The sequence below is a fragment of the Sarcophilus harrisii genome, chromosome 2, assembly GCF_902635505.1.
Source record: "Sarcophilus harrisii chromosome 2, mSarHar1.11, whole genome shotgun sequence".
Classification (NCBI taxonomy): domain Eukaryota; kingdom Metazoa; phylum Chordata; class Mammalia; order Dasyuromorphia; family Dasyuridae; genus Sarcophilus; species Sarcophilus harrisii.
Window position 1 is genome coordinate 186,026,938 of NC_045427.1, and position 20,624 is coordinate 186,047,561.

General features: G+C 36.1%; 1 protein-coding gene across 5 annotated transcripts in view; it reads left to right on the forward strand.

The window, feature by feature from the left end:
- Positions 1-5,305: 5,305 nt before the first annotated feature.
- The window catches only part of COLEC11 (collectin subfamily member 11), a 68,979-nt gene continuing 53,660 nt past the window's right edge, over positions 5,306-20,624 (forward strand). Inside the window, exons 1-2 of one of the 5 annotated variants that reach the window (XM_023494652.2) lie at positions 5,306-5,509; positions 15,089-15,244. In XM_023494652.2, coding sequence (XP_023350420.1) covers positions 15,115-15,244 — 130 coding nt within the window. In that variant the 5' untranslated portion in view covers positions 5,306-5,509; positions 15,089-15,114. Of the gene's footprint in view, positions 5,510-13,911; positions 14,056-15,088; positions 15,245-20,624 lie in introns of those variants that run through there. The other 4 variants (XM_023494653.2, XM_023494651.2, XM_003757894.4 and 1 more) reach the window with 4 other exon arrangements.

The window sequence follows — 20,624 nt, forward strand, 5'->3', positions numbered from 1 at the left end:
CAGTTTCCTCTAAAGCTTTTAAAGTTCTTATTGGACATTTTTTGTATTTATATCACTTACTTTTCCCAATATATTTCCTTTATCCTGGAGAGCCTAATTACAAAGAATGAAAAAAAAAAATACCACAATTCCACAAAATTAACTGATCCAATTTCACATCAGATAATTCCACATCCATACGCATAATTCCTCTTCTCTATAAAGAAGGGACCCATGCTATCTGTCTTTTTTTTAGGGACCATTTGGTCATTATAATTGCATAGGGGGCAGCTAGGTGGCACAGTGGATAGAGCACCAGCCCTGAAGTCAGGGAAGACTTCAGTTCAAATGTGACCTCAGACATTTAACACTTCCTAGTTGTGTGACCCTGGGCAAGTCACTTAACCCCAACTGCCTCAGCAAAACAAGTAAATAAATAATTCCACAGGATTTTATTTCAATTGTTTTACTATTGTTCTTAGTAATAATAGCTAACATATATAATGTTTACTTATTATGTCCTAGGCACTGTACTAAGCGCTTTACAATTATTTTCTTATTTGAGCCTCTTAACAACCCTGTGAGGTAGGTGCTACTTAATATTTTTTCCACTAACATTGTTTTAGACATTATATATGTTGCTTTTCTGGCAATACTTTACTTTGCTTCAGTTCATTTTAAAGGTTTTTTTGATTTGTTATTGTGATATTGAATTTTTGTTTAAGCAACAAAGATTATGGGAATATATTGCATTATATATAAATACATATATAAATTTTGAATTGATTTAGGGTCTGAAAAAGGGGCCCATTCAGTATATATTGAAGTGTTAAAGGGTCACCTGTCGGTGTCTTTAATTTTGTGGAAGAGCATTAGACCTGGAAACAAAATATAGACTGAAGTCACAGCTTTTAGCTGTGTTCCCTTAGATAAGTGTCTCTCTGAGCCTCAGTTTCCCTATATGTAAAGTGGGATTAATGAATTCAGTGCCCATCTGTTGCAAGGATTGTTGTTATCCTTAAAATGCTAAGAAAATGTGAGTATTTTTATTCTTATTATTTTTGCTATATCTTTACTGAGAAAGTACTGCAAAAAATGACAATCATCTCACCTGATAAGATTAAAGCAAATAGTAGATGGTTATTTCCCCACAAGCAAAATATTAGTTACATGCATATGGCTATGAATGTGAAAATTCTCATAGTGACAAACTCAGTGTGTGAATCTGGCTCCTGGTACCCAAGTTTCTCGTCTATCTCTGTAAAAAGTAAATAATAGCTGGGATATATTCCAGGTTTTAGCCTGACCTCACTGGAAGGGGCCAGAATGCTAAACTGAGCACATCAGAGGTCATGAGGGAAAAGGCTATTCCAAATGTTAACTGTGACAATGCCATTGACATTTTGAGACATGGAACTTTGGAGGTAAATAAAAAGGAAAGACAAGAATCTGTACTTTTTCATTTGATGAATATGGGTTGGCAACTTTTCCTTATGAATCTACATATTTCTTAAGCTAACATGGAAGCTCCCATTTTAGCTGATACAACACTAGACAATATAACATTTCTTATAAATGTACTTCTGTTTATATAAGTAAAGATTACCCTAAGCTAACATGGAAGCTCCTATTTTATCTGATACAATACTAAGCAATATAAGATTTCTTAAAAATGTACTTCTCTTTTTATAAAGATTGCCCTTGGGTTAAAGAAGTATTTTGTGGGTTAAGTTCTTAGGGCAAACAAGACCTTATAGGAAAAAAAAAAAGTCATGCTGCTGAAGAGCTAGGAACAGAAGGAGGAAGCAAAAGTAATGGGAAGAGAAAAATTAGTTCAGTCCCTTCAACTTGCCCAAGGTTATACTGGTACAAAGTGACAGAACCAAAAATGGAACCCTTATTCTCTGATTCCAAATCAAATGTTTGTCCCATGATACCATCCTGCCTTCTTAAAAGAGTTTTTCCTCTTGGGAGCTCCCTGGTTACCAAGAGTGGTACACAGAAATGACAACATTGTGTCCTAGGCAGGCTCTCTATATAGGGCCTGACCTCACCACAGGGATAAGCCCCTTTGAGATGTGATTTGTGGAGAATGGATGACCTTCCATAAAATATTTATTTTCTAAACAAAAAGGTACATGGCTTGCTGAGTTCTCACCACTAATTTGACTTTTGGGGGATTTTTTTCCCTCTTTCTTTTATTTATTTTTTTGCTGAGGCAATTGGGGTTAAGTGACTTGCCCAGGGTCACACAGCTAGGAAGTGTTAAGTGTCTGAGATCAGATTTGAACTCGGGTTCTCCTGACTTCAGGGCTGGTGCTCTATCCACCGCACAACCTAGCTGCCCCTTGGGGATGGTTTTTTGATATACTGTAATTAGTGAAAGGCATTCTGTGACCTAGGGAAACATAACTCATCTGCTGGTGAACATCTAAAAGAAGTTTTGTTTTTTTAATCAATCCATTATCCTCCACTGTCATTTTGGGAGAATAAAGAACTAAAAGCATAGGATCATCAGTCTTCCAGTAATCCAGCCTTGAAATTGGTGTTATCTTAGTTTCTCTCTGCTCCCTGCAGTCCAATCAGTTACCAACTCTCTGATCTCTTGTATTATGATAGGGATTCTTCTTTCACTCTTGTAGCCAAATATAGAAAAATTGCCAGTCTATATTTTGCAATGTATCATTTTGCTTTGCAAATTTTAAAGTATTATATAAATGCTAATTATTATTGTTATTATCTCTCTATTCGGTGTGCTTTTCATATAGTATATGCTTAATAGATTATGTTACCTACTATGGGAGGAGTAGAAGAATTCCAGTGGCTTGATAGTAGAGTATCTGGAGGGAAGGGATATGAAATAAAGCAGGAAAAGTAGGAAAATGATGGGTTATTTTTTAATTTCAAAACATATGCATAGATAATTTTCAACATTTACTCTTGCAAAACCTTGTGTTCCAAATTCTTTCCCCCCACTTTCTTCCACCCCTTCCCCTAGATGGCAAGTAATCCAACATATGTTAAACATGTACAATGCTTCTATACATATTTCCACAGTTATCATGCTGGAAGGTGTCAAATTATAAAAAGCTTTAAATGGCAAACAGAAAATTTATATTTTGATACTAGAGGGTCATCCTTGACTCCTTTTATCCCTGCCCCCTCATATTTAATCAGTTTTTACTGTTGTCACATCTCTCCTATACTGTCCCCCTTCTCTCCTCTGACACTGAATCCTAGTGTAACCCCCCATTTCCTCACCCCTGGATTATTAGAATAATTGGAAAATATTGGAATTGCTGCAGATTGGTCTTCCTTCTTTAAATTTTGCCCACTTTAAGGTACTTGTCAATGAACTGGTTAAGTGGTTTTCTTCAAACACAAGTCTATGTCACCCCTCACAATCCCAATTGACCCCTTATTCAACAAACTCCAATGGATCTCTATTACCATCAAGATCAGGACCAAAACCTTTGGTTTGATTTTTGAAATCCTTTACATCTTGACCTTACCATTCCAAGTTTTTTACACCTTATTCCCCTAAAATATTCTCTGGGAATCTGGTGACACTGGCCTCTTGTTTTTCCTGGTACAGGAAACCCTGTCACCTGAATCCAAATGTTTTTATGGTTTTCCCCCATGCCTGAAATTCTCTCTTTTTCATCATTGTCTCTTGGATTTCTAGCTTCTTTCAAATCCCAGTTAATATTCTACTTTTTATAAGAAGCTCTTCCCATCCCTCCTTATTCTTGGTGCTTTCTTTTAAAGTTATTTTCAATTAATATTTTTTCTATCGTGTTTGTACCCAATTCTTTGCATATTGTCTCACTCATTAAACTCAACTACTTGAGAGTTGGGACTGTTTTCACCTTTCTTTTAATCTTCATCATAGTGCCTGGCACAGGCTTAATGCTACTTGACTGACTGATCTTAGAAATCATATTGCTGAATAGAATTGGTTGCAGAATAGCTTCATACCTGAATTATAATCACCAATAAAGGTTCCCTACTCTTAGTCTTGTAACTTTTAGTAAAGTCCTACACTGAAAATCAGTTTCGTCATGTGTAACATGAAAGAAGTAGTGTATATGCTAGATGACCTTTGAGATCCTTTCCTGAAATAAAATTCTGTGATTTTAGTCTTATATCCTATCTCTTGAGATTTCCAATTCAGAGATTTTTGCTCTACTAAGGTCCGAGTTCAACTTGCTGCTCTACTGTTGATCAGTGGGAAGTCTTAGGTGGCAAAAGATTTATAACAGGGTACCAGATTTAGGGCTTGAGAGATCTCAAAGACAAAATTCACATATCCTAGGACCCTTCCCCTTACTATGTTTAAATGCAGGTTTTGTGTGTGTGTGTGTGTGTGTTATGGACTGGATTTGAAACCATTAAAATTAAATTTTCAGTTTGAGAATTTATACCTCAAAGCCTGGCAAATGCTACAAAACAGCTTTGGAATAGATTTATTTTGTTGATTATCTAAACTAACGAAGTTTAAACCTAAAAGTGAATCATGGATACTTTTCTCCAGTATGTCTTATTTGGGGCCAAACGTGTTCTCTCTCATTTTTTGCAACATTTATTTTGCCTTGTTTTGTGATTGTTCTTTCCATTGACATAGTATATTGATGTAGACATTGTACATGTTTTCTTGGTTCTGCTTACTTTGCTTTGCATGAGTTTGCATCTGTGCTTAGTTGCACGCCGTTTCCCCTATTAGACTGCAAACTAGAGAATCAGGATTGTCTTTTGCCTTTGTATCCACTCGTACTTAATATGGTTCTTTCTTATACTAGACACGAATGCTTATTGATTTACTGAGAACACTTTCCTTGGTCCTCTATATTTATTATTTTAGTCATTTCTTATACTAAAATAATAATCCATTACATTAATGGATCATAATTTGTTTAGCCATCCCCTAGTTGATGAGCATCTTTGTATCCAATTCTCTGCTATCACAAAAAGTGTTATTATAAACATGTTGTACCTTTTTTTTTTCTTTCTTATTTTTTTTAAATCAACAACCTCCTTGAGGAGTAGAATCCGAGTTAAAATAACTTACTATTTACTCTCAATTTACTACTTATCTGATCTTAACAGTCACTTAACTGAGGAGTTTGGCCCTCAGATTCCATTTAATTCTTGATCTATGATCTTCTGATATGGGGAAAGTTTTTTATGATCACCATTCCTGCTAAAGGGTTAAAAAAGGGATTCTCCAGCAGGGCCATCTACATGGCTGTAATGAGAACCCTGACATCATGTTTTCAACTTTCCCACACTTTTTCCTCCTAATTATTATCCGGGCTGGACAGCTGATCTATTTCAAACAGGAAGCTGTTTACAGATAACACTTGCAACTGATCTGCCTGGTTTGCTGAACTGTCTGAAAGCAGAAGGCACCAGTGCTCCCAATTTAAGACCGCCAGGCTTCTGTAAACAGCAGCGATGAGGTTCCCTGGTGCAGTGTCCCCGCAGGCAGGCGATGGTCAGGAGGCCCCCTTCTTCACCCAGCGAGCCTAAGGTAGGAAAGACTGAAACTTTATACTTTTTAAACCAAAAAGGAGCAAACCACCCAGCCAACATTTCAAACATAAATGAGGCACTGAGAATGATAATCCAAATTCAGATAATGGCAAGCAGGGGAGAAGTTATGGCTGGACATGGGGTAGAACCAATGAAAACAGGAGACAGAAATATTTTTCCATTATAGCATAAGAACTAAATATCTCAAAAAATTAAGGGATTTTTTTTTTTCCTGGGACTTTTAGTGAACTTGGAATAAGCAACCTGGTGGGTGAAACTTTCAGAGTATCCTTTGGGAAAAGAACAAGAGCAATTGTAACTCACATTTTAAAAAAATAATATTTTAAGGTTTTTTTTTTTTTAATTGCTTAGAAGGAGTGACTAATTCATTTAAAAATATTCCTACCAAAGTTAAGAAAGTATTGTTCAAAGAACAGAACTTTGTATCTAAGATATTAGAGTAGAAAGGGATCTTAGAAGTCATTTAATAATAATAATTTACATTTGTACAGTCCTCTCAGGTATGCAAGGCACTTGATATACAATACCTCATTTAAGCCTCAATCTTTATTAATCTTTTATGGACAAACAATATCCTGAAGGTTCAGAGATTAAGTTATTTGCCTTCATTTTACAGATTAGGAAACTGAGACTCAGAGAAGGAGAGTGATCTGCCTAAGGTCATGGAAAGTAATAGAATTATATCAAGTGGTTTTAGAACCTGATTGAAAATTTCTGATTATATTTGTGTACATATATACATACATGTATATGTGTATGTCCTAATATATGTGTACACACACATATAATATCCCAATGTAAATATATGTTCTAATTTGATTTGTTCATTAAGTGAAAGTCAAGTGAGACTGACAAAGTAACCCCTGGTAAATAATAATGCTTTTCAAAAATAGTTGAGAGAGAGAGGTAGCTAGATGATACAGTAGTAGAGCACAGGGCTTGAAGTAAGGAGGATCTGAATTCAAATCTACCCTCAAATACTTAATACTTAATAGCTGTGTTACCCTGGGTAAATTACTGAATCCCAATTCCCCTCCCCCCCCCCCCCCCCCCACCCCCTACACACACAAATTAGAGAGATCTGTATGATGTAATGAAGAGAACTTTGGATCAAGAGTCAAGAGACACTTAAGTGGTTTATAGTCTTGACTCTACCAGGGATTATTTGTATGTCACTGGGTGTATTATTAGACTACTCTGGGTTTAGTAATCCTCATTTGTGAAATGAAAGTTTTGGAACCTTTCTAGCACTAACATTCCTTCTAGTACTAATATTCTCTGACTCATCTATAGAAATGCAAATTGTGGTGGAAGGATGGGATACAGGGTACCAAGGAGGGGACTTTATCCTTCCCTGTGGGATTATTTTATATAATCTCTAAAACTGGAATGAGGGGAGGAAAAATCATCCTGTTCTAATTTCATGCTGAAGTTGAGCTATACTCAGATAAAATACAATCAGGGAAGGACTATGTCATTGAAACTGAAGTGAAGTATGATTCATAGAGGGGCTCCCGATTTGTAGGGCAAAAGCATAAACAAGACCATTGATATGTAATGATGAGTTATGGGTTGGTTGGGGAACCTGGGGAAGCAAAGTAGTTTTCTGGAATTAAATTGAGATTAAGGGAATAAAACTTCTCAAAGAGAGCACACCATAGACTTAAAATGAAAACTGAGAGAATAAATTGATAGTTGTTTAAAGCTTGGGAAAAATTGGAAAAGCATGGCTACTCCTTTTATCTTGGTCGATGTTTTCAGGGCTTTAAGATGAGGAAAAGGTACTTGCTCCCGAATTGGTTCTGAGATCTGTGATGCTTTGGCTTCTGAACAAAGGCATACAAATGCCATAGGAAGGAAAATTATGAGCTGAGAATTCACCATCTGAGTTCCCAAATCCACCTTCTGAAATGACCACTGACAAAATATTTATGGCATATATAAAAATGCCGAGTCCTGTGGTAGAAATTCAATAATAATATAGTGCCTCTTTTCTGGAACTAAAGGAGATCTTTTATTCAGGGTCTCATTCATTCTTACAACATCTCCTGGCCAAACTGTTCAGAAATTAGAATTTCTTTCTCTCAAAACTCCCTCAAGAAGTTTTTTATGTTTTTTTTTATTTTTTAAGACCTCCCCCAATTGAAAGGTAGGGATTAAACTTTGTTAACCCCTACTGAGAGAGATAATGTTTTCGGTCTTAGAAGTGTTGGAGTGTGTGTGTGTGTGTGTGTGTGTGTGTGTGTGTGTGTGTGTATGTGTGATAGAATTAATTTAGATTCTCTATAACACCAAATTCTTTTGTCTTAGCAAGTTGGTAGTAAAAACTGAGGTAATGAGTTCAGTTAGCTTTCTCCTTTACTTTACCTGGGTTCCCTCAGGCCACAGCCTTAATTAAACCATTCTATGCTGTCTTCTCCTAGGCAAAGCTTCTTAAACCCTGGGTTGAGACCACATATGGAATCACAGAACTGAATGAGATGGTCTTGATAAATTTGGCATCTGTAAAAAGTATCAAATACTCCAACAAGATTTAACTCTATGTAAAAATGAACATCTATCTCATTAGTATGCAAATTTGCTTTCATCTTTAATAAATGGTAAAATATGTATAGCAAAGAATTTTTAAAAATTTATTATTAATAAATGTTCCATCTGTTTACCTGTTTTATGTACCTATCTATATATCTGGGTCCAGTAAAAATTTCTCAGGCAAAAAAAGTGTCATGAGTGAAAAAAGTTTAAAAAGTTTTTCTACTACCCCAAGTATATAGGTATACAAATCACACATTTACTGTAATAAATCACAATTTTGCTATCATCACATTCAGTTATGAGATTGAAGTTGCAAACCACATTTTAAGAAGCTGGACTCTAAGGGACCTCTTTCTTTTCAGCAAAGGTGACAGTTTTCACTAAGCTTCTTCTTGTGAACAGGGAGAGAGTTTGGAAGTCTAGCTGCCTTACCATCTATGGTTACTTCATCTGCTAGAATTTTTAGTCCTAAAAGGAAGGGAATTTTCAAGTAAGATTTAGGAATGCCATAAAAAATTATGTTTAATTGCAGTCTGTGGTGAATAAATGAATGAAAAAGCAACTTACTAGTTGCTAAGCATTATACTAAGTTTTAAGAATACAAATTCAGAAGCAAAAATAGTCCCTGCGCTTAAGGAAATTACATTCTAATGATCAATAATACTGAGTGATTACTCAAAATAAAGGTCTTTGAACATAGATGGAAAAGGTATCTGCCTATATTTGTGACTTGGGGCTCACCAGGACTAAAAATACTAAAAAATAACATCTTAACTCATTTCTATAGCACTTCATGGTTTAGGAAGCACTTTCTTCATACCAGCTTTGTGAGATAGGTGGTACATGTTTTATTCTAGTTCTGAAACTTAACTGTATCTTTGGGCAAATTACTTTTTTTAAGTCTCAGTTTCCTCATTTGTAAAACAAGGGAAATAGTATTTGCATTACCTTTCTCACTGGGTTGATTTGAAGAATGTGCTTTGGAAATCTTAGATTACTATGTAAATGATGCTATAAATATAAGCAGTTATCTCTATTTTACTGTTGAGGAAAGTAAAGTTCAGAGAAATTAAATGATTTGATCACTGTGGTATGACTAGAAACTCAAACCTAGAGTTTCTAAGTTCAGTACTTTTTGTAATATATCATGTTCCAGTCCTTCTTGTCCTTAGTGCCCCTCTTCTACCTTTACCTATTCTCTAAAAAAAATTTCTAGTGACCTCAGGCCTGAAGTTCTGATGTAATTATTACTGAGTCATTTTTGCTATTTTAAGTTCCTTTATTAATATGCAATTCCATGGGGTATCTAGATGGTGCAATGGATAAAGCACTAACCCTGAGTTCAAATGTGGTCTAAGACACTTAATACTAGTTGTGTGACTCTGGGCAAGTTTTGATGTAATTGGGGGTTAAGTGACTTGCTCAGGGTCACATAACTAAAAGAATGAAATGTCTGAGGCTGGTTTTGAACTCAGGTCCTCCTTAATTTAGAGTTAGCCTCTATCCACTGTGTCATCTAGCTGCCCCCAGAGGGATATTATTTTAAACCAGAATATATTTAAAACTGTAAGGAACCATAAAAGTCATTAAGTTCAAATTCCTAGTTTTACACATGAGGAAACTGAGGCACAGATTAGTAATTTGCTCGAGGTTATACAAATAGTACAAATAAACAAAATACACAAAAATTGGAGAGGTGGGATTCAAACTCAGGTCTTCTGACCCCAAAATCAAGAGCTCTTTCCACTGTGCTACACTGACTCCAAATATTTTATTGAAGGCTATCTACTTAAAACCAAGAAACCCTAGATAAAGGAGAATAGAGTACATAGATTATTGGGCATCATGGAGGAGGAAGGGTCTCAGAATGCCGAAATAAAGATTTCAAGTCTTCACAGTTTCCCTAAGGCCTTGTGGGACAGTGAATAAGTCATATAAGTTTTCTGCTCTCTTCCTCCTCCTTCTCCTCTTCTTCCTCCTGTCCCTTCTTTTCCCCCTCCTCCAGCTAAAGATGTATTCTGTGTGACACTTTGGTGTGTTTTCTATTTCTAAGATATGTATAGAATATATCCTACCTCTCCTAGTTCTTTGGGAAAAAACTGAATTAATTGAAAATTATCATGAAAACCAAAATAATTGACATTAATTACTAGTTTGTGGGATGGTCAGTTTCAAAGATTTTAATTACTGCCTATCCTGTTCATAAGAAGTCATAAACTATTTCTTTAAAAAAATTATACTTTTACTAATGTCTTTTTTCCTTGAAATACAATCTTTTTTTTGGAAATTACCTACTACCCAGTATCTACCTTCCTCGAGGCTTTAACTTGCATCAAAGAAAAAGAATTAAACAAAGTCAACTGATCAAGTTATTCTCTTGGCAAGTCATAGGCAGCTGTAAAACAGGGACTTTACAGACCATCTTGATATAAAATCGAAGATTTAGAGCTTAAAAGGGACCTTAGAGATCATCTAGTTTCATCTTCTTATTTTAATTAATTTCCCTCCAATAATGAGCACTTATTTTCTTACCTGCCTCCCCTCCATTGGACAAAACCAAACCTTATTTGACAAGTGAACATAATAAGCAAAATTCCCACATTGACCATATCTCAAAATGTCTTGTCTCATTTTGTATCTTGAGTTTATTTATTCTCTTTCATGGGCTAGACAGCATGTTTCTGGAATCATCAGCCCATTTTATAGATGGAAAAGATGAGTTCCAGAGAGAACAAGTTAACTGTGTAGAGTCTCACATTAAGACCATGACAGAGCCAGGACAGGCTTCCCAATTTGTAGATTGGTCAGGATGTCTTCTACCATAACATGCTGTCTTTTGAAGTCTCTGCTAGAAAAAGAATTCTATATTCTTTCACTGTTTATATATGTAAAGTAGGAACACATGAATGTGTAGTTCTGTGAGTAATCTTCAGTTGTTTCTTCCTGTGTTTACCATACAGCTTAAAAGGAGTAAGTAACTTGAAGGGACATGTCACCTTTCCTCCAACACTAGTCTCTTTTCTCGATTTCCCTACTTTTGAGAACACCATCATCTTCCCAGGCAGATGAGTTTGAACAAAATCATCTTTCATTCTTTTTCAATTGTTTATATCAGTCTTCCAAGTCCTGTTGATACTATTTCCCTCTATTTCTTACATTTTTTTTATCTCCTTTCCATTCCCACTGCAGTCACCCTACTTCAAGTAAGAAGACCTACCTATTAGGATATACTCCTGAGTATACTCTCAGCCTTCTGTCTCTTCTCACTCTTCAATCTATTTTTCTTACTCTCAAGGTAGTCTTCCTAATGCACAGCTCCGATGATGTCATTCTTCATTTCAAAACTTATCATTATCTCCCCAATGCCTATTGAATGAAATTCATGTTGTATAGCTTGCTATGCAAGACCTGCAACAATCCCAATTCACTTCTCCAGCCTTCTCTCACACTCTTTTCATCACACATTTTATGTGAAGCCGATTGGTGCCTTACTCTCTTATACTTCCACCTATTTTATATTTATTTTACATGTATCAATTTATGTATATATTGTCTTCCTTATTTGAATGTAAGTTCCTTGAGACTTTGACTTGTTTTTGTATTTTTTTTTTTTTTTCATTCCTAGCACAGTGTCAGGAACATACTAAAAGTTTAATAAGCATTTGTTGATTACTTATGCTTCAAACAAAGAAGTCTTGTTCCACTGTCTTTGATTCATCCCTTGTGTCCTTGTCTTAAAATATTTGCCCACAAATGGGAGGGCCATTTTGCCCATCTCTACCTATTGAAATTTCACCTAACCTTCAAGGTCAAATACTACCTAGTTTTTCATTGTGCTCAATAAGTATTTATTGATGTTTAAAATTTTACATGTTATTTATTTTTGTTAATTAAAATTTTTTTTGAAGTACCTCTTCCCTTTTCTGGGATACAAATTCCTCCTCTGATAATTTCAGGAGTTGGACTCGATGGATTCTGATATAGCTGCTGGCTCTAGAGCTATGAGTCTGATCTTATGAGCTTTTCTCAGACTATCAGAGTGCTAGGCACATAATAGAATGTTGAAAAACTTGTGAGTTGATCTTCTGGTGCAGGATTGAGAAAATCACCATGAAATGTTCTGCATTTTTCATCAGCAGAATAGAGTTTGGCCTTGTTGAGCCATAATATGAAAATTACACCTTCATCCATCTGGTTTTATTTCCTGAGGTTTTCTTCATACTGACACTTGAGATTGCTTTGGCTAAATTTTATCTTATTAAACAAATCTAAATCTACTCTTTGACCTTACTTTAACAAAATGCTTTTAACCCCATTTTTTTTTCCAGCCTTGTATCCACTTTTAAAATGACTGATGTTTCTGATTTTTTAAAGCTTTTGATGTTAGAATAATTTGACTAAGCTTCTGATCATATCCATTTAGACATCTTGTTTATTTATCTGCAGCTCATGGATCTGTGCTTCTATCTACTGCTAATCTTCCCACTTTAATCAAGCGAGTTCCCTTGTATGTGAGAGGGAAGGACATCTGCATACCCCAAAGGCACCCCCTCCTCCTTAGCCCAAGCATTCCCTGCCAGGAGAAGAAATCTGGGCTTTGTGAACAGAGTGCACAAGCTCTTAGCAAAGAAAATCCTGGGTACATCTGCTTGTTATTCAAATATGGAGACTCCCAAATCTTCATTTAACCTTAGCTTACCCCCAGCTTCTTTATTCTAGGTTCTGAATATAGAGGTTCACAACACCAGTGGTGAAAAGTAGCTTTATTTTTCTTTGAGCATCCTTTTTTACTTCATTTTTGCAAAGTTAAGTCAAAAATCACTTCAAATTTAGATTCCTCTCTAAACTAAGTCTTTTGTAACACCATGGTTTTCACTTTTCCTTTGCTTTAACTTCTGAAGCACCTATTCATAGGGGCTCATTCAATATCTTTGTTTCTCTCATCCTCTCTTTCCTTCTCAGTCATCATTCCTTTAACCTTTGTCAACAGTTAATATTTAACTTTCAAGGTTGACAATATTAAAAGAGTAATCTTTGCTTGGTCCCTTAGGTATTTTTTCATTAGTAGGTAAATCTCTTTTTCAGACTCTGAGAAATGATGTCAAATTACCATACACTTTGGAAAATAGGACCTGTTTCATGGACAGAAGATACTCCTGACTAAATACTTATTTTCTGAGGCAGTGTGGTTTAATGGACCTGGAATCTGGAGACAAGGGTTCAAGTTGACCCTGCCCTTTTGTAGGCCTGCAATCATGGACTAGATCTTATTAGATCTCACTAAGTCTTAGTTTTCCTATCTTTAAAATGGAAACAATAAACTTTGCAATATCCAACTCAAGAGTTGTGAGCAAGGTGCATTATTGACCATGGGCAAATTACTCACTTTTTAAAGCCTCTGTTTCTTCATCTGTAAAATGGGGCAAATAATACTAGTATGTTACCGGATTGTGAGGATAAAGTATTTTGTACATCTTAAAGATAAATACATCACTGTAATAAATAACAAAATGTTACATTAAAAACAAACTATTACTGATTCCAAGGCCACGAGATTTTTGGTTGGATACATGTATTGAGGCATCTTTTCAGTCACAAGAGAATCTGAGTGGTATTGTTGGCAAGAGATTGAGTGGTGAGTGATTAAAACAGATATTTGGGAATCAGAAATTACATATTTTCCCAGTGACTGGAATTCTTTGAGCTAGACAGAAGGTCCCAAGACAGGAGGCCTGGGGACTCTGTCAAAACTCTGTGACCTTGTTTAGCAGAGAATAAAAGAGGGAGGGAGAAAGGAAAAGAATGAAAGGAAGAGGAGAGGGAGAGGAGGGAGATACAGATAAAAACAGACAGAGGCAGAGATTGAGAAAGAGAGGGAGAACAATGATAATTCCAATGTCTCTGCTGAAAGTCCCACACATCAGCCTGTGACTCTACAGATTGGGTCTGAAAGGAACATTGCCTGCCAGTAGATTGGTGAGGAAAAGGGTAAGCAAAACTACAACATTTTAACCCAGTTTTTAAGGGACTGAAGCTATTGGGAGCTATTGGTCAAGTTAGCTTTATAAGGAGTATTATCAGGCTAGCAAAGTATTTCAATGCATACTCTTAGTGCTATTTGCTAGAAAAATTACATTGATAACATAGGGGTATTTGCAACAGAGAATGTTTGGGAGTTTGCAGTTGTCAAGTTTATATTATGAGGGCAGTGTATTTTCTGTCACCTGAAGATTTCTTTGAGCTCTTAATTCACCTTGGAGAGATTTAGACAATATCCTTTCATGGGGTAGGAGGTTGACCTGTTCCACATTATAATTCCTTTCCACTCTAAGATTCTGTGATAAGTTGAATCTTCAGTTTTACTTCGTACAGAAACATTAAAGTGACTTGGATAACCTATAGTGGATACTTGCTGCATTTTTTTATGTTATTTTATTTTTTGTGTCCCTGAGTATTAGGAAGGGAGGAATACCAAAGAAAGGAAAGTGAGACACTGTCCTTTTTCTTTAGGAGCTTACTGTTTAATTAAAGAGACAAGAATGTCAACAAACAACTTGTATTGTGTTGTACAACAGTACAAAACATTTTCCTCACAATCACCTTGTAACTTTGGTAGTAAAAGTATCATTATTCCCTTTTTACAGATGAAAAAACTGATGGTTAGAGAAGTAAAGTGAATTGTCCATGATTATAGAACTAACAAATGTTAGAGATGGAATTTAAATCCCTTTTTCCTGCTAACTGTACCCCCCTCCCCTTCCTTATCCCCCTTTCACTCCCAAGTATAGTAGACTGATAGTACATCTGAACCACCCAGAGCTAAATTAAGTGATAAGGGGCAATAAGAACCATTATAGATAGTAACAGACATCCACTACCAATTATAATGACTTTCATCTGAAGAATTTCTGGCCAAAAGTATAAGCAGGGTAAAGAGTTGTTTAGTTTTTTTCTTTTTCTTTCTTTCTTTCTTTCTTTTTAAAGACTTCCCATAACTGTTTATCCATTTTTTTTTATTTAGGAGTCAATGACCAGCAAATTCTCATTATGAAGAGAGATCTGGTTTTCCTGGGTACTCTAATTAGCCTGGTCTTCCTGTCTTTGCTAAGATCTGGATCGCCTCAACATCTTGCAGAAGAGGCCTGCTCTTTCCAGATTCTTGTCCCAGGCCTTAAAGGTAACATAGCAGTCTCTCCCTTCTCTTTGATTCACCCTTTGTTGGGGCACTTGGCTTGGAGATTTCTTTTCAAGTGAGCCTCAAGCAACCACCAATCTCTGAAGCCAGACACCTGGTGTCTGCAGGGCTCTGGGAACTGGGCAGATAAGGTGAGCATACCCAGGTTCTGGGTTGGTCTCTGTGAGTAGGGCTATCGCTGAATGAATTGGCGGGAGAGGTCATCCCTGGCAAAGCTACAGCACTAGAATAAATCATACCTATTCATCCCTTTCTCCCTCAACAGTTTTATTCAAATGAAAACAGATTCTTTCATTTGATGCTTCTTCAGGGAATAGAAGCGACTCTGCATGCCAGAAAAAGCATAAGCACTCTAACAGATTCAACTCAGACAGAAATGTTCCAAGTATGTACCCTAATTTCAGAGTCTCTCATCCAAGGACAAGTCCAGCTAACCAGGGACAAATGTAACTTCAGGAGAGCAACTTCTCTTTCTTTTGTATTTGCATTCCCGATACCTGACACATAGTAAACATTTAATAAATGATTTTTTTCATTCATTTAACTAAATTTGAAGAGATTCATTACAAGAGAGTGGCTAGAAAATAAATGAATTTTTAGCCATACAACTCTTGGAGAACATCTACTAACCAACATTTATGAAATGTCCATCTTAGGGAGATTGAGTATGTTGTGGTATAAATAACCCAAGATTTGGGGTTTGAATCCTTACTGTTCCTAACTAGCTCTGCAGCCTTTAGAAAATCACTTTATCAGTTTTTTCATTTATAAAATGAAGGCATTAGACTAAAATTCAGGAGTTTTTAACTTGGGGTCTGTGAACTTGTTTTTTTAAAAATGTTTTGATAATGATTTCAGTATAATTAACTTTCTTTTTAACTCTCTCTGTGTATACACACACACACACACACACACACACACACACACACACACACGCTTAGGCAATTGGGGTTAAGTGACTTGCCCAGGAGCACATAGCTAGGAAGTGTTAAGTGTCTGAGGTCAAATTTGAACTCGGGTCCTCCTGACTTCAGGGTTAGTGTGCTGTCCACTACACCAATTAGCTACCCCAAATTAGGTAATCTTTAATGGGCTTTCCAGTTCTTAAATCTGTGAATACTACTAGTACTGTAGAGTTACATTTTCAAAGGAGATCTGCTTGTAGTCTTTTGTTTTAGGTCCAACACCATTTCTTTTTGATGTTGGGCTTGTGGATCAGTGCTAATCTTTAATTTTAAGCTACTAATGGAATCGATGACATGTCACCATAGTGTATAAATAGCATGTGCTCCTTTGGCTTTCCGGATTTTCCATTGCCCTTTCAACATAACCTCAGAGATTAACAGGGGGCTCTCATTTTCTGTCATTCATGGTTTCTTTAGTGAGACTAATATATAATGGAGATCATGAAATGACTTTCTGCAGGGTCGTGTGAACAAATCTCAAACTCTTAGCTCATCTTTTCCATTACTTTTCTTCCTTATCCTCCTTGACCTCTCTATAGCATTCAATGCTATTAACTTCTCTATGCTTGAAACTATCTCCCTGCCTGGAATTTTTGACATTACACAATCAAGGATGGGAGAAGAGAACCAGAGCACTTTGGTTCCTTTCTTTACTTTCCACTTTCATCTAGGAAACTAGAGTATTTCCTAATGCTCTTGGTGTTATGGTTACTCATTTCTTCCCCCTCATTTTTCTGTCTCTTGACATCCTATTCTAGGTCCTGTACAAATGCTTTTCACCCCTCCCTCCCCCACATAGCCTTCCATGGCCACCTCACAGCACTTATTTTTACTGCCTACATAGTACATAGGATCAGAGATTCATAGTTTTGGAACTGGAAGGGATCTTTAGAGGCCACTTTGCTTTTTAAAAACACTAAATAGCTTTTTATTTTTTAGTTTTAAATTAAATTAAATTATTATATGTTTAATATAATAATTTAATTAAATTTAAAACTATTTTAATATTTTTATTTACATGCAAAGATCATTTTCAGCAAAACTGTGTTCCGATTTTTTTTTTCTTCCCTTCTCACCTCTCCCATCTCCTAGACAGCAAGCAATTCAATATTGATTAAGCATGTGCAATTCTTCTAAATATAGTTCCATATCTGTCATGGTGTGCAAGAAAAATCAGATCAAAAAGGAAAAAACAAATAAACAACAACAAAAGGTGAAAATACTATGCTTTGATCTACATTCTGTCTCCATAGTTCTCTCTCTAGATGTGGATGGTTCTCTCTACAACAAGTTTACTAGAATTGCTAGTTTACTTTCCTAAAATGACACAGGTAGTAACTGGCAAAGTCAACATGTGAACTCAGGTCCTCTGACTTTATATTCAGGGCTTTTTTCTCTTAGCCATTCTGCTTTCCACTTATCACATGTCACCTTCTATTAGGGACAAGGCCCCTAATGACGTTAAATATTTTGTATATTTATCTAGTTTCTTAATACTAGATTAGAAATCTTTGAAGGCAAGAATTATGTTTTCTTTTTCTTTACATCTATATTAGCACCCAGAACCAGTATTTTAGGCATAGCAGGGCCTTAAATGTTTGAGTGAATTACATGAGGTAAGGATTCATCCATAATTTAGACTATTTCACATTGGCTCTATTATTCAATTTTCTCATGTTCAATAGTCCTATGAAACCACAGAGACTTTGCTCTCATTTATTGCAATTTACTCTACGCCAGATTTTTGATTCAGACAGTTCAGCAGTTCACCAACATTTGAAGAGTTGGGAAGATTATTAACTTTTGGTGTTGCTTTTTCACTTAAGAAAAACAGTGCCATGGTTTCTACTAACCCAGAAATGAAAGAGAAAAAGACTATCAATCTTTGTGATTCTCAGGTGAAAGGAAAAAAAAAAAAAGACAGACCTTTGGCAAAACTGGGATGTGGAATCTTGGGTCTCTTAAGAGAGTAAAAATTGATGGTTTAAGATTGTGCCCCGAGATAAACTCAGGTTCCCAAACATAAAGTAGCAAGCAGCCCATCATTAATTTACTGGATTAAGAATGGCCTTTAAAAGAGAACATCCCAGAGTCTTATCCTTATGTCCTCCCTCCTGTTACCCCAGGGGTTTCTTGGGCAGTCATTCTTCTGAAGCTCAAGGTTTTGCTTTAATACTTATATGGGGTTATCAGAAACATTTTATCCTTGCCAGTGAGAAGTTCTCAGAATTTGAGAATGAGCTGGAAAATAAACAAACTCCAAATCTGGGATCAGTTGCAGAAAAATAATAGATTAGGTCTTAGTAAGTGAATACCATAAATGATTGCTTTTTGAGAGCAAAGAATGGAAAAGTTTAATATTCAGCTACTTTCAGACCTCTGACCAGTAGAATATACAGTACAATGTTGCCTAGTCAAGCATTTTGCCAATCGGAAAGGTCCTTCAGATCTTCCTGAAAATGACTTCATTTGGTTAGGATAGATAGCATTTGGGGGATTCAGGAAAATGAATAATATGGCAAGGGAAGAAAATGCTTCCAGGATGTAAGCATCTGCAAGTGGACAATTTTATTGCTAGTTATGTCAGCTTGATGTGTCTTATAGAAGGGTCCCATCGCTTTTCTTTCTGACATGGCACAGGCACATATAAAAGAATTAGGAAACCTTTAAAGGTGTCATGTCAAGAGCTTGTTTCTGACTTTATGACACTGAACGGTCTTTTCCAAGCCATTTGGTGTATCCCGTGGCTGAAATTTTTGAAAGCTTGCAGTATAGCCCAATACATGAGACCCATCACAAAAAGAAATAATTTCTGACATTTCTATAGCACATAAGGTTTGTGAAAGTGCTTTCTATATATTACTTCTTTCAATTGTTACAACAAATATTGAAGATATTTCATTTTACTCATGAGGAAACTGAGACTCAGAGTTAAATGACTGGTTCAGGTTCACATGAGTAGTGGGAGTTAGAGGCAAGACAAGGAACTGATTTGTTTTTGTCTTTGTCTACCTATTGTGTAGAACAATGACTAACACATAGTAGATACTTGACAAATAAATTATTGAATTGGCCAATAAAAAGCATTTTGGAATGATTCAACTTTTCATGTAGACTATGTAGCTCTTTAGAGCTGTATAAATATTCAGAGGTCCTAAAATACCTACCTGTAATGTTCTTAGTTCAGTTTTCTGGTGGTCTCTGGGAGCAGCTTTCTTTTCAGTTCAGTAATCACCACAAGAGTAGCCAGGGGTTAAAGCCCAAATCCTCTTTATTATCTCTTTCAAAGTCTTGTCTCCTTTCCTGGGGCCCGGTTAGCTTTCTGATAGTCCAGATTCTTTATTATATCCTTCCTGGGGTTGGTCAGCTTTCTGGAGAGCCTTTCAGTCCGGCCTAGATCTCAGTGGAGAGGAGAGCCTGCACCAGTGTCCTGACTGAAGATGGAATGAATGTCTGTCCTTGGTTCTGAGAGCTTGAGCTCAGCCTGTCTTCTTTGTCCTCTGAAAGTTTCTCCTCTTAGGCTCTCAGTCCCTGCTTATATGCTCCACACTGAGTATAAACCAATCATTATATCACTAGGAAACTAGGAAACCATTATTTGTTGTAGGATTAAATCAATCATACTGAACCATGCTAAACTAGATAACCATTGTCTTTATCAATTCCACTGACTTACTTAATACCTTGTTTCAAGTTCAGAGTTTTGGCCCATACCACCTATCCTTCATCCAAATTACTTTCTGCATTGAATTGGCTCTATCTGCATCTAATTCTTATTCTTTACTTATACAGAATGACTTAACAGTATTGTTTCTCTAGGTAAACCTAACTGTCACAACCAATAGGGAAAAATCTCACAGTTAAATTCATTAATATATTTATAGGACCCTTTAAAATTTTCATATCTTAGTTGCCAGGAAGAACAGGTGGAGCCCAGGTGGAGTCAATATTAGTTAATTTCCCTGATAATCATTACCTCGATTACAAACCTGATCCTGTTCTCATTTCAACTCAGAGGCATGTACTGGTGAATGTAAAGGGGGCTACTGGGAAGCCAGTGGCAGATAAAATGGCACTACACTGGGAACATGAAATACTTTGATATTAAAATTGGATCAAGGGAAAGAAAACATGCTAAATGGTAGTAAAATTGTAAATTATGGTATTCCTAACTCCTTCCACATGAGCAAAGCCTCAATATCTAGCCTTTTCCCAACTCTTGACACAGAATAGCAGAGTTGCCTTTGTGCAATATTTATAATTAAGCTGCAGAGTAGAGAGGAATTACAGAGTCTCAAATTCCTTCATCTGGAGGATGAATCCTACAGCTTTCCATTAAATTGCCTTCTTTGGCTCACAAATAGTCAATGTGTTATTCTATACTTCATATGGGATTT